The sequence below is a fragment of the Amborella trichopoda genome, chromosome 8 (assembly GCF_054954075.1).
Source record: "Amborella trichopoda isolate Santa Cruz 75 chromosome 8, AtrichopodaSantaCruz75HAP2 v2.0, whole genome shotgun sequence".
Classification (NCBI taxonomy): domain Eukaryota; kingdom Viridiplantae; phylum Streptophyta; class Magnoliopsida; order Amborellales; family Amborellaceae; genus Amborella; species Amborella trichopoda.
The window spans coordinates 3,342,236-3,357,449 of NC_142343.1; the positions used below are offsets into that span (position 1 = coordinate 3,342,236).

General features: G+C 34.6%; 2 protein-coding genes across 2 annotated transcripts; one reads left to right on the top strand and one right to left on the bottom strand.

The window, feature by feature from the left end:
• Positions 1 to 2,162: 2,162 nt before the first annotated feature.
• On the bottom strand, positions 2,163 to 7,736 carry LOC105421107 (18.1 kDa class I heat shock protein-like). Its single transcript, XM_011627293.1, has 2 exons — positions 7,634 to 7,736; positions 2,163 to 2,431 (listed from the first exon to the last, which is right to left on the bottom strand). Exons 1-2 carry the CDS (start codon positions 7,734 to 7,736, stop codon positions 2,163 to 2,165), a joined length of 372 nt encoding a protein of 123 aa, XP_011625595.1.
• LOC18440190 (17.5 kDa class I heat shock protein) lies at positions 7,453 to 8,433 on the top strand. The gene has a single exon (XM_006850342.4). The coding sequence runs from the start codon at positions 7,776 to 7,778 to the stop codon at positions 8,235 to 8,237; it is 462 nt and encodes a 153-aa protein (XP_006850405.1). The 5' UTR covers positions 7,453 to 7,775; the 3' UTR covers positions 8,238 to 8,433.
• Positions 8,434 to 15,214: the final 6,781 nt, after the last annotated feature.

A 15,214-nucleotide genomic window follows, 5' to 3' on the forward strand; every position in this document is an offset into this window, starting at 1 on the left:
ATATATTTTAGTTATGAAAAATAAAACTCTAAAATAAAACCAAGCCATTAATAAAAATAAAGTTAAAACATAAATCCAAACCATTAACAAATAGAGTAAAAAATATATTTTTTAAGAGAGTTATAGAAAAAAAAAAACGGCTCCAAAATGCACTAAGAAACATAGACAATAGAAATGGAACTCACAACCCATTTAAAGGTAGAAGACTATGAGTACTAACGCATTTGGCACACATAGCTATAGGTGAAATGGTGCCTCCATTTTTATATACACAAGCAACAGGGGTGTGGGCATTGGAGATCCCATTTTTATATGTTATGATAAAATTTGAAGGTGCACTTAATTGAGTTGTTTAAAGTCGTTAGAAACCACACTTTTTGATTTATTGCATCATGGAGATAATATTGATGAATTGTGTAAAATTTAATATTTTTTTAATTTATCAACAATAATAGTATTCTAATTTTATATTGTTATTTTAAAATATTAAAAGAACTTTAAAACTCATATATTACTTTGTATTTGTTTGCTTCAATATCGATTGATTTATTGCATCATAGAAATAATATCGATAACATCGATGAACTGTATAAAATCTAAATTTTTTTTCTAATTCATCAACAATAATATTCTGATTATTATTATTTTAAGATATTGAAATAAAAAATATAACCCCCAATCTAATATTTTTTTCTAATTCATCACCAATAATATTCTGATTATTATTATTATTTTAAGATATTGAAATAAAAATGTGACCCCCATATCGAATACAAGAGACCTCTTATAGACTCACGAGAATACAAGAGACCTCTTATAGACTCACGACATATAAGCTCCATCAATAAATAAAAAGTTAAAAAATATATTTTTTAATTATAAAAAAAAAACTCTAAAATAAAGCCAAGCCACAGTTAAAACATAAATCCAAACCCTTAACAAATATAGAGTAAACAAAAATATTTTTTAAGAGAGTTATAAAAAAAATAAAAAAGCTCAAAAAAAAAAAAAAAAGACAATAGAAATGGAGGTCACATCCCATTATTAAAAGGTAGAAGAAACTCACAATCCATTTATTGTTGAAACGGTGCCTCCATTTTCACATACAAGCGCAACAGCGGTGTGGGGATTGGGTGTTGGGGGTGGATGACTAGCACGGGCAAGCTACCACAAAGCCACTTTGAATAGACGCTGCGCCTCATTATATATATCTAATGGAAAAAGTTTATACAAGGATGGAACCTTACGATCTAAAACTACGGATCCACTACAAAAATCCAAACTACGGATGCACCTCAAAAATCCATCGGAAGAAATGGATGCACCTCAAAAATCCATCGAAAAAAATAGTTTTAATGTTGAAAAACCTTTGAACATCGTATGATCATAAAAAATAAAAAAATTTTAAATCTAAAAAATAATACATTTTACAACATATTATCTACACCGTCTATTTTCAAAATTTTTGTAATCTTACCGACCTATTTAATTTTAACCATTTTTCAAATTTTAAATTTTATAATTAAATATAAAAATAAAATTTGAAATAATCTTAATAACATTTTAACAACAAAATTATATAATTATATAAAATTTGAAGGTAGACCTTGCCTCTACACCCATGGATGCATCGGTATGCCAACTGCACCATATCTAATTATTTTAGGTGAGTTTTGTTTTTTTTTAAAAAAGCTTGACTCGACCGAAGGACTCGGTCTAATTATTTTAGGTGATTTTTGTTTTTTTAAAAAGAGCTTGACTCGACCGAAGGACTGGGACTCGACCGAGTACGTTGCCTTGGCTAATGCTAGCTAACGCAATCCATACATGGGATTGTTGGGAGGGTCTTCTCCTCCCCTTTAAAGTTGGAGAGTTAATGCTAGCTAGCTACCTAACGCAATCCAGTAATTACATGAACGAAAACAGAAACGAAATATCAACATCTACAGGGAAGCGAATTTCTTGGGCCGAGCCATACAATCTAACAAGAAACAAGGGCCATTCCATCGCTCATTTGACAAACAAACATACGAAAACAAAGCTAAATTATACATCAAACAAACACTTGAGATAATCCCAAACCAAACCATTGGAAACCCGCAAACTTTCTATTCTTTTATTTGACAGTCCCACCTTCAACTTAACCAAACTCCATTAAATTCTTAGCCGGAGATCTCAATGGGCTTGACTTCATGCTTCTTCACCTCCTCTTTAGGCATATTCACAGTCAAAACCCAATTCTCCATTGAAGCACTCACCTGATCAGACTTTGCTTTTCCAGGCAACCTGAAACGCCTCAGGAATTTACCTATGCCTCTCTCTACCTTGTGCCATGTATCATTCTTCTCCTCTCTTTCTTTCTTCCTCTCTCCACTAATTTCGAGAATTCGATCGTCTACGACCTCGACTTTCACTTCCTCTTTCCTTAATCCTGGTAAAAAGTTTTCCAATATCCAAACAACCTTTTATGATGGATTTTTGTGGTTCATCTTTAATTCTACATTTTAAGATTGCAACCTTATATAAACTTTTTCCTTGTACAAGGCGCCTTCGTATTATAGAAGCAATGGATTTTTGAGGTGCATCTTTAATTCTACATTTTAAGATTGCAACCTTATATAGACTTTTTCCTTGTACAAGGCGCCTTCGTATTATAGAAGCAAGGTGCATCTCCAAAATTTTATTGCGAATGTAATTCTAATTTTTGGAGTTCGAAATTTTATAATTAGAGATAAAAATAGATTTTCTCATCATCTTAATAATTTTTAATGCCAAATTGTATCTTATGACAAAGTTTGGAGGTGTATTTTACTTTGATTGTTTAAGTTCGCAACCGTATACAAATTACATCTATCTTATAAGGGTCTCAACAATCAAATTAAAATGTACCTTCAAATAGTGTCGATTTGTGATAGCCTTAAAATATATTCTTTCATCTTCAATTATAGAATTTAAAGCTTAAAAAATAGTGCAGATCGAACAGATCCACAAAAACTTGAAAATTTTGAAAATTAACAGTTCAAAAATACGTTACAGGATGCATTAATTCCAAAACTAGAAATCCATATTTTTCTCAGATCCATACATCTTGAAGTCGAGATGATCAATTTGAGGAAATTTAAGCATCAAAACAAACTCTTCTAGTGAAATTTTTGAGATGGGCTTTAATTTGCTGGTCTAGAGCATCGGCTCTATATAAACTTTTCCATCTTATAACGACTCCAAAAATTTATATTTATCTTTAGTTATGGAATTTTGAGATCTAAAAATAATACAGATCAAATAAATTTATAAATATTTAAAAATTTTGAAAAATAGACAGTCCAAATATCTTGTTATAAGATGCACGATTTTTAGAATATATATATATATATATATATATATATATATATATATATATATATATATATATATATATATATATATATATATATATATATATATATATATATATATATATATATATATATATATATATATATATATATATATATATATATATATATATCAACACATCTCGAAGTCAAGATAATCAGTTTGAGGGTTTTCCAATATCAAAACACCATCTTCTATAGGATTTTTGAGGTCCACTCTTCTTCAATAGTATAAAGTTGCGGCCTTATTTTAAGTCTTTCCCTTAAACAAACGGGTGGAGGACATAAATCAGGTTTGGTTGATTTGGAAATTGAGAGCGAGGCCATGTAAATTGTCATGTGTTAACTGCTAAGAATGTCGTCTCATTTCCCTCGAATGAACTTATGGCACGAACAAAAGAAACGTGCAATATGAAACGACGGGTGTATTTACACAGGACAAGTCATTCATCAGTCAGCGGGTGTAATTTTTCCCAAAAAAAATCATATATTAAAAGGCTGTGGTTGCATTAGATCATTTTCTTAAAACAAAATAAATATTATGTTTTTATTAATTCTGTATAAATCTGAATTTAAGAAAATATTATTTTTTAGAAAATTAATTAATTAATTAATTCTTTATTTCTGAATTTTAATTTTCAAAAATACGTCATTAAGGTTTTTCTTAATTTTTAGATATTGAAAATTTGAAGTTAAGATACAATTACTTTTAAAAATAACATAAGAAAAAATTTATTTTTATAAAATCAATTAAATTTTTTATTTCAGAATTTTAATTTTAAAAAATATGTCATTAAGATTTTTCTAAATTTTTTGTTATTAAAAATTTAAAATTAAGATCCAATTTATTTCTAAAAATAACATAGTCTTACTTTCATATTTTTTAATAAAATTAACAAAGTTCTTATTTTGTGATTTGTAATATTTGAAATTAGAAAATTAACATTGTCCAGATATTTGGGAGGCGTCAGATTTGAAATTTTACATATTTTTTGTAGTTTTTTTTAATACCAATAATTTTGATTTCTCATTTTGGTATTGTATAATATTTGATTTCTTATAGGGTGCAGTTGGCATACGGACGCATCTGTAGCTGTAGAGGTGAGGTGCACCTTCAAATTTTATAATGGTATGTAATTTTGAAGTAAAATGTTCTTAGGATTATTTCAAAATGTATTTTTATATCAATTATAAAATTTTAAATTTAAAAAATGGTTAAAATCAAGTAGATCTATAAACATATGAAAATCTTGAAAATGGACAATGTAGATAATATGTTGTAAAATACACTATTTCTGAGACTTAAAATCTTTTATTTTTCATGGTCATATATATTGACGTCGAGATGATCAATCAAAGGGTTTTTTAACATTAAAATTACCTTTTCCGATGATTTTTGAGGTGCATTTCGTTGCATCCTTATATAAACTTTTTCCTTTTTTATATGCTTTTAGATCTTTTTTAATTACACTTATTTATATGTCTCATCATGCTTTTAAAATTCATTTATGGACCACGTCCGTTTCGCTAGTAAAAATAAAAATGAGCGTTTATAAATTATAAGGTGGGAATTTGGAAGGTAGTTAAAAAAACCTTCAAAGAAAAGCGCAAAGAGAAAGGGAACAAAAAGTATAATAGGCAGGGCCGATGAATTCCGATCCCGATTGACGATCTAGATCGGAAATTGCTAGGTTTTATAACATTAATTACGACCTTAAACAACCAAAGCAAGGTATATCTCAAAAAGTTGTTATGAGATAATAGTTTGGTATCAAAAGGTTTTAAGATAGCTGAGAATTTAATTTTCATCTTTAATTATAAAAAAGACTGTATAAACAATTGAAAATCGTAAAAATAAACAATGAAATAATATATTATATGTGTATTATTTTTTAAATTTAGACATCTTTTTCATAAATGGCATCTTGAAGTTGAGGGAATTAATAGAGGGCTCTTTAACATCGAAATAATATTTTCTATGAAATTTGAGATGTGCTTTAATTCTATAATATAAAATTGACACGTCATTAAGTCCTTCACCTTTTTGTCTTGGTAGATGTCGATTTTTCAAATGGCTTTGTTCTCTTTTTACTAGTGTTTTAAGACCTGTTTCTCCCCGATCAGGAATTGTCAACTTGGATTAGGAATCATTTGGCGTCGAACAAAATTCTAGGAAGGTTTTGGTGTTAGTTTCGTCCCCTCAAACCCTATCCATATTTTTTATTTTTGTTCTTCAAGATTATCTAATGTTTTACTAGGTTCACCACTTACAAGGCCCAATAAACCCTAAGTTTTGTTTTTTATATGTATTTGATTTTTAATATATTTTTTATTGTTGATTCAGTTTGAACCGGATAAACAATCCTGGGATCTAATATGGATGTGTGCACGACGAAACCCACCGGTCCAGATTTTGAAACGCTCTTTTCCTGTTCCGAATACTATGCCATTCCATTTGTTTCGGATAATGGACGAAAGTACGGCAGGTGGCAGAAAGGTCTGGAAGCCCATTCCTGTTCCTCATCCGTCCCATTGCATGGAAATGGAACGAGGAGGCTACCAGATTCCACCTTATACAAATAAAAATCATTATTAAAGTGAGAAGAAATTGGGAAAGTCAAAACAAGGAAACCAATGTGAATGAGAAAGAGAGAAGGTAGGGCAATCATTTTATGCAACGATTGTATGGTAATATGATGCAACAATTTAAAAAAATTATGTTATGGCCATTTGTTTGATCCAAAATTTGAAATATACACTCTTTTCATTCTAATAAACAATCGCAAAAAAAAAATAAATTGAAAACACAATCTAGAAAGTACTTTTTTAGTTCGATTAACATAGGCCGTTCATTTTGATGAGATGTTTAGATCTAGGTTTTAGAAATATTTCTTTCATTTTCAATGTTTTTGGATGGCTTTATTATCATTGATGAACAATGTTAAAAAAGGAAAAAAAATGAATTTGAGTTTATAAAGGTTAAGATCTTGAAATTCACCAAATGAATGGTCTAGATCGTTTTTGAAGGGGGCTCATTTTGATCATATCTAGGGTTCAAATTAAACTTTTTTATTTTTTAGGATTGATTATTGATATGAAAAAAGTGTGTGTGCAAAATTTTGGGTCATACAAATACCGCAAACATGGTTTTCTAGAAGTGTTGTTGCAGTATACTGTAATACAACTGTTGCATAAAATGCGCCATATTGTGTTTCAACAATCGAGAAAAAAAATTTTTCAAGGGAAAAATTAGATGCTATATTAATAATATCTACTCTATGTAACACAATCTTTGGATGGCGATACAGATGGTTTTGCCAACAAGACCTCTTAGCTTGTTTGCTAAAAAAAATCTACATAATATTTATAAAAATCATTGAATCCCTAAAATTGATCGAGAAACGCCACGGTTACTGGTGAATCCTTATCTAAATCGGCAATGTTTGAAACACTCGTGCCAAGTTGTACTTTCTTTTATTAAGCAGTGAGCACACTAGCCATCAAACCGATTAGAGATTTGGTTTAGTCAAAATTGGTCTTATTGTCAGTTACACTAATTAGATTGGATCAAAAAATATAAAAATGTCAAAATATATAATGTATTAATAAATTTTTTGTATTTTTGTAGTTGGTCAAATTAGTCAAAACTAGTTAGTCAGACCCGTCAAAACTACTCAAATGGTAATTTAATCAAATTTTAAATATAATCATTTTAACTTAAGGTCGGATCAACTAAGGAGCAAGAGTCCAATCTGATTTTGATGGTTATGTACTTGAGCTTTGGTACGAAATCATCCGACTCGAAAATTGGTCACCCTATTTTGGTTTACGTATATATAAGAAAACAACCGAGTCAAAAAGGGAACTTGCGGTTTTGCACAGTAAAACAACGATTCTTTACAGTAAAATGGCGATCCAGACTATCGATTCACCAATCCCAACTAATTTTTACCGGTTCGCTATTTTTTCACATGTTATTTTTTTTGCACAATAGAATCGCAATCCAGACCGTCAATTTTGCACCAATTTGGGGTGCCCGAACTCGGTAACGGCAAATTTGAGAGTTGAAGACGAAAATGGCACTTTGCTTCTTTTTTTTCCCTTAAAAAAATACAAACCGAAATAAACTTGTGCCACAACCAACCATTAGATTCAAGTCATTAAACAAACAAATCGAGTGCACTCTAGAACATCCTCAATTAAAAAATTTGATGTCTGGAAACATCAAGAAAACTTTTCCTCGGCTATAAATACATAACCTCTTCTCGATTCTATATCGCAAAAGAGCAATAGCCATTCTGAAATCTCCATATTTCCCCCTTCAATTCTCTTTATTTCCAGCATTCTCACTCCAAGCTCCATTATTTCAACGATTTCTTCTTCTCCTTTACTCTGCAAAAAATGTCACTGATTCCTGCCTTCTTTGGTCGCAGGACCAACGTTCTAGACCCGTTTTCTCTAGACATTTGGGACCCTTTCCCCAGTTTCCTGTTCCCCTCAAATTCTCTCTCTGCAGAAGCCTCTACCTTCGCTAACACTCGAATTGATTGGAAAGAGACTGAAAATGCCCATGTTTTCGAGGCCGATTTGCCGGGACTGAAGAAAGAGGAGGTGAAGGTGGAGGTCGAGGAAGGCCGGGTTCTAAAAATCGGTGGAGAGAGAAAGAAAGAATCGGAGGTGCAGAATGATAAGTGGCACAGGATAGAGAGAAGTCGGGGCGAATTCCTGAGGCGATTCAGGCTGCCCGAAAACGCCAAGGTTGATCGGGTGACGGCTTCGATGGAGAATGGGGTCTTGACTGTGATTGTGCCCAAAGAGGAGGTCAAAAAGCCTGAAGTTAAGGCCATTGAGATCTCTGGCTGAGAATTTTCGATGATTTTTGCTGTGTTCTTTTGTTTGTGTTTTGGATTTTATCTTTCTATGTTTGAACTTGATTTCGTTTGGGTGAGTCATGAATGTTTCTGCATCAATGGTCTTTCTTACAGTTGTTGCTTTATTGTAGTCCTTGCATGACTCATGGTTCTTTAAATAAATGGTAACATCCATCTCTTTACCTACACTTTTAAGAGAGAGGCTCTCCTTTCATTCGTTCCACCAATATAACTGACATCCATCTCTTTACATTTACATTCTGGAAGGCTTTCTACGTGACCGCACCCACATATATAATATAAAAAATTATTTTATAGGGACTTTTTATGTGTAGTACTCAAAAGGATAATCAATTAAATTTGACATAGATCTATATAAGTCAAATTCCACATTAGAGATCTGTGTCAATTTTAATGGTTATCCTTTGAGAGCTTACATACATGGGTGGGGGAGGGTCTTATAGGATCGTTATTCTATATAATATGTGTGACCTTTAGTCCCAGACATCAGATCTAAATAATTGGCTAAAATAGCTCGAGTTATAATATCACAAATTAGCTTTTAACGGTAAGATCTCGATCAAATGGTTGAGAGTTTTTTAGTTTTAAATTTTATTATATAAATCATTTTAAAGCACATATAATATAATTGACCTTTAGTATCCACCATTAAATCTAAATAGATGGCTAAAATGGCTCAAGTCATAATGTCACAAATTAGCTTTTAACGGTAAGATCTTGATCAAATGATCCAGAGTTTTTAGTTTTAAATTTTATTATATAAATCATTTTAAAGCAAAATTTGGGTTTGAATAGATCTAATAGGGGCGCATATGATAAAAATATTAATAAAATATTTTCAATGATGAATAATTACCATAATAGCTCTGAAAACTATAGGGGCATTTTGGTCATTTAGTTTTATAAAAAAAATTTATTTTTTATTTTTTCAAGTTGGTTCTAATTTTATGATGAGACGCTCAAAATTCAGTAAAAAATATTTGTAAAAAAAAATGAAAAATAAACTAGTGTTTTACTTGACATTGGAGTACGAACAATCGTAGCCATTCGATTTAGATCGAATGGCTGAGAAGTGGAGTCCCATATAACTTGTATGTTGTTGGGTCACTTAGAAACATTTCTTTTACATAATTGACCCCCGAGATTTTTTTTGGATCTGGCTTTAGATTTGGATCTCGGTTGTTTTGGATCCAAATCCAAATAGTATATAGATCTATATCCGGAGCTAGGTTTAATTGGATCCACCCTTGGATATTCATTTGGATCCGAAAACAATATATAGGATCTGCATATAATATGGATCTAAAAACTATATATGAGATCCAGATTAGGTCTTCTAAAATTTTTAAAAGTATATATATTATATATAAATCAATACATATATAACTATATATAACTTTATAAAATTATATATACTATTTAAAAAATCGGGTTAGATCCGGATTGCATCCACTTGTACTCAAATCCAATCTAATACGGATCTAAAATTTGGATTCGACTCTAAATCTTGAATCCATATCGGATCTGAATAGAATTTAAAATTCAGGTTTTGAATTCAAATCGGGTAAGTTGTCTGCCCTACTTCTCTAGCGACCTACTCCCATGTTTAAATGGATCTTCAACTTACCATCTAAAGGTCCTGAGCCTAAATCTACTAATTACCTAAAATAAGGCAACGATAATAGCGATAGGTTATCGTAAATCTTTCCAACCAATAAAATTAGGAGATACAATATTTAGCCTGATCTTGATAAAAAATAATTTCAAAACAAGATGCCCAAACAGACTTTGTATTTCTAAGTTGGTACTTGAGACCAATTTTGTCAGATCTTTGTGCTGCGCTAGCCGCTCCCGCCGGCCCATCCCCTCCGGCGTGTATGTGGGTCGGTGATAACACTCGACACTCCTCCTCAGTGGCTCTATGCTCATGATGCCGAGTTGTCCTCTGAACTTCCACAAACTTAGAAAAATGCAATTCTTTTGTGAACACGTCCACAAATTGCTCCTCTGTAGCCACTAGTAAGAGATCGATATATCTTTTCAACACTTTTGCTCGGATGAAGTGGCATTGCATGTTAATGTATTTCGTCTTTACATGAAACACCGGATTATGCACGAGTCCAGTCACACTCCCACTGTTGCAGTGCAGTCTGACTGCGTAATCTGTATCTTGCTTAAATCATGCATAAGCTGCATTAGCTATATGCACTCTTGAGCTGCCAAAGATGTTGCTCGGTACTCGGCCTCTATTAGTAGGCAAGATACTGTCGGTTGCCTCTTATTGCACCAAGAAATTTCTCTTGCCCCCAAGCCAAAGATATACCTTGTAGTTGATCTGCGAGTTGTCCAGTTGCCCGCATAATTTGAACCACAAATGCCGACTACTTCATACATGGAACCGGAGAATCCCATAGTCCATCGTACCTTTTCCGTACTGCAAAATATCCAAGGTCTCTGTATAGACCTGCTCACGGGTCCCAGTGTGTGAGCTATCTTGAGTCATGAAAGAGTCAATCCATACATCTGTGAGCTCCTCACCCACAACACTTACTCAACTTCCCATTGACTTCAGCAAGTGTTGAGGTAGCTTTGTAGTTCTCCATCCTGAATTTGTGGAACAAGTTCACTATGTATTTTTTTGGCATAAGAATAAACCCTTTTTGCATTGGTCTACTTCCAAGCCAACAACGTGATTAAGCATCTCATCTCCATCTTGAACCTGAAGAAAGGCTCTCAACAAATGTGCTTGATCTTGGCCCCATCATCATCATGTGTGATGATCAAGTCGTCCATATAGGCTAGTCAAATTGCTAGCTTTCCTGCTTCTTCCTTCACAAAAAGCTTGAATCTGTAGGTGCTATAGTGTACTTGCTAAATACCAAGAACTTGATGATCTTCCCATTAAAGCTTGAATCTGTAGGAGCTATAGTGTACTTGCTAAATACCAAGAACTTGATGATCTTCCGATACTATGTTCGTGGAGCTTGTTTCAATCTATACAAAACCTTTCATAGCTTATACACATGTTGCGCCTTTCTCCACACTCGTGACTACTCCATGTAAATCTCAAACAATAATTCACCATGTAGAAAGTGGTCTTCATGTCCATCTTCCGGAGCTTTCATGTGTTGCTTGCCACGAGCACAACCAACACTTGCATAATTACGATCTTTGTAACTGGGCTAAAAGTCTCATCAAAATCCACACCCTACCGAGTGAAAAACCTTGAGCAGCCAATTGTGCGCTTGTAGGAATAATGCCATCTAACCACCATTTTACGTTGTACACCGATTTACATGAAACATGCTTAACATTTTTTGGTCATGGGACTAGCTCCTACATCTCGTTGTTCTTAATGAATCTCCTCTCACATTGCAGCCCGATAGTTAAGAACACCCATTACCTCATTAAACAAGGTTGGCTCTTTAACTTCAAGATCATTAAATACACCACACTACATAAGTGACTCTTTTTGTTTTTTTTTGGGGGTAATTCAGTGGCGATGACGATCCCCTACTTGTTTTTCAAAATTTTAATGGTTTTTTAATGTGTTAGGTGAGAATGGAAGCCTAGATCTTAGCTGGGGCACATGTGGTACTACTATCACGCCCCCAACTCTATTATCTAAAGGGTAAATAAGTGGTGATTTGGGCCCCTACCTTTTGGTGATAATGGTGATAGAGACTTCATTATAGGGCTCGTCGGTACTACCGTCATGGCCCCAGTCCATTCTCAGAATTTTTTTATCCTTTTTTTTAGTGGGGAAGGCCTGAGATTCCCCCCTCTACCCTGGGTAGGAATCAAGCCTGGGAATTAGGCTTGACTATTTTCAGTGCTAACCAATCCACCGTGGGCTATTTCCCTAAACTACACAAGTGACTCCTCTTGTGCAGATGCGACTTTTGTGTACTTTGAATTCAGTTGTTGATGCACGAGCTTGTTCGTAATATCATTTGCCATACATGCGCGCCCTACAAACAAAGTATACTTCTCGTCCATTTGATGCACAAGCATGATCCATTCGCCCTCAATTTTCACTTTCTCAAACACTTTGACACCGTCCGGTCCAAACATCACATAGTGTCCTGCAACAGTGATTTGCATTATCGACTTTCAAATTGTTCGACATTCTAGAACATAATGCATGTCCCCTCTCACAAGAAGCTTTGCTGGATCTGTTGTTGAGGATTGATGTCTTGTATTCTGAGGTACAAACCATGAAAAAAAGCAAAACACCCACTAGAAACATAACAAAAGCTGGATAAATAAAACCTTTACACATTCATATACAGTCTCCAAAGTCATAACAAAATCCAAATGATTACAATTCATCCAAGGCACCAAAAGCCAAACTCATGCTTAATTCAATACTTCATTCATGCTTAATTCAATACTTCATTCATGCTTAAATCCATGCTTTCACATAATAGTATGATCCACTTACCTAAGAGCAAAGGTGCCTTCTCTAAACCTTCTTTCACAGCATTCTCTTGCTCCAACAATGACTGCCTCCCACAGAAGTTCTCCATAATTTTGTCTTAGAGAGAGAGAAGAGATGAGAGAGAGAGATGTGAGGGAAAGGAGAGAGATGGAGAGGGTTGGGGTTTTAAAGAGAAATGGAGGCGAGGGGTGAGGTGGCAACATGTCACCTCCAAGTGGCATGTGCCATGGCATGCAAAGCCATGTGTAAGGGGAGAGAAAAGGAGGAGGAGAGAGAAAAGGAGGAGGGAAAAGAAGAGTAGTCCCTCAAGGACTACCCTACACCAACTGTCTCGGTAGTCTAACCCACTCTTCTTTCTTCACAGCTGACAATACACAGCCGGCACGAACTTATCTCTCTTCCGCCAGCGTTACCCCCTCACTTCATAGCCTGCGTTAGTCCTTTTCATGCACAACATTCCTCCTTTGACGCGTGCGACGTTATCTCTTTCCTTTGTTCACGCATGGCGCTGTCTCACTCTCCTCCCATGTAAGTCTTTTTCTTTACTCTGACTTGGGCAAAATATTGGGTCGTTACATCATCCCCCCCCCCCCCCCCCCAAAAAAAAGGGATTTTGTCCTCAAAATCTTATACATGATCCTCACATAAATTGGGGTTTAACAATAACATTGCACTCCAAACAATCTATTGAGGCATGAATACACATCCAAAATCCTAAGCATCCAAGAGAATCAAATTCATGGGCAAGGCTCTACTTCTCAATAGAACCCCTTAGTACTTAACTCTGAGCCAAACGTTAAAGAGTTCCTCAAGAAGGTGTGCACACACTAAGGTAAAATCAAGAGGTGCAGATTCAATGCTCAGAAGTTGTCACGACCCCGCCGCCGACCACCGTACCTTACGTGGCGACGGGCGATCGAGCGCGGGTTCATGGTTCAATGTAACGTTTGTCACTCAGGTAGGAGTGTACTCAATGCCTTTATAGTCAGAAATCGAGCAAACCATGGAAGAGAGCTAAAGCGACAAGCTTAACTAAAAGAAGAGTAAGGAAAAACTCTGCACATCAAAATTCACAATATAAAAATCTTCCAAAATATTACTTTCAGTTCGGGGCATCAAGGCCCACTATTACACATATCCACCAGGAACAAAACAAAATAAGCGCCAAATGGCCCAGACATAAACAAGGTCTAAGCACCTTTTTTAAGAACACTAGCTTTGTCTTCCAGCCTCCAAACATGAACTTCCAGCCCTGTACCTGCCGTTATCAATCTACAAGTAGAGGAAAAATAATGAGATGAGCTATACAGCCCAGTAAACAGGTCTAGTGTTATACATCTGTGGTGGTGCTATCCATATGCGACAATAGTACAGTTTATCCATTTAGAGTCATAATTTAGCATAATGGCATATCAACTCAAGACATCGAATATGAACATTAAATTTAAACGGTAGTCATCTCTAAATCAGTGCGATCAGAGCCTTCAATTACTGAAATCATAAATCATTCCATCATTATAATGCTAAACATTCCTTATAAAGAAATTCAGTCATTACCCACGCACTCAATGAATCACCTACTTCCACAGTAGAGGCCCTATCCATCAGGCTAAGCCAATCCCATTGCTTAAGACTTCTACCATCACACAGGAGGGAGGGTAATGACAAGTGGTGTATCCACTTCGTAATACCATCAACACACTCACACAGTCCCCAGCACGCATTGGGGTTTCGATAGGCCATTACCTTGCAAGACATCAATACCATATTATTTCAAAGGTGCGACCACTTTATCCTCTCCCTTAACCGATTCCTATCATTATGCAGGTTATTGGAGACATCTCTTTCCTTACTACCGATGAGTGTCCCATTACGTAACAGGCAATATCATAGTAGTATCCACTACCGGTGAGTGTCCCACCACGTAGTGGCCAATATCCTCATCAATGTCTTGGTGAACTTAGCTCTCGCTACCGATGGACTTAGGTCCCACCGTGTAGTGGCCAATATTCCCATCAATGAATCCAATATCCGCTACCAAAGGGCTCGGGTCCAAATGCGTAGTGGTCAACATTCTCATCAATATAACAGCATAGTATCCACTACCGGTGAGTGTCCCACCGCGTAGTGGTCAATAACAATATAAGTAGTGGCCATTCATTGCTTCATAACAGATGAATCATATTTCATCATAACGTCATAGCATTTAACATAAGACATGCATTTCATCAGCTATCAAAGGGCATTTACACATAAGCTTTCTCAATAGCATTTGGAATTCATTATTAATTCATTTAATCATTATCGCGTTCATGACCCCTTTTTCTCACAAAGTGTAGTTTACACGGCATCATTCACATATCTTTATGGCATTGTCATGGGATTTATCATAAGGCATTCACATTTATCATATATCAAGACAACTGAGTGTCGCATGGTCATATAATGATGCAGTGACAAGTAACAGTGACATACCCCTCTTAGCGAAGGCGTAACTCCCTATGTAA

Coding starts and splice junctions, on each gene's coding strand:
- LOC18440190 (XM_006850342.4), top strand. CDS start 7,776: ATGTCACTGATTCCTGCCTTCTTTGGTCGCAGGACCAACGTTCTAGAC.
- LOC105421107 (XM_011627293.1), bottom strand. CDS start 7,736: ATGGAGCTTGGAGTGAGAATGCTGGAAATAAAGAGAATTGAAGGGGGA. Junction 2,432..7,633: donor CGATATAGAATCGAGAAGAG/GTTATGTATTTA, acceptor ACTTTTTACCAG/GATTAAGGAAAGAGGAAGTG.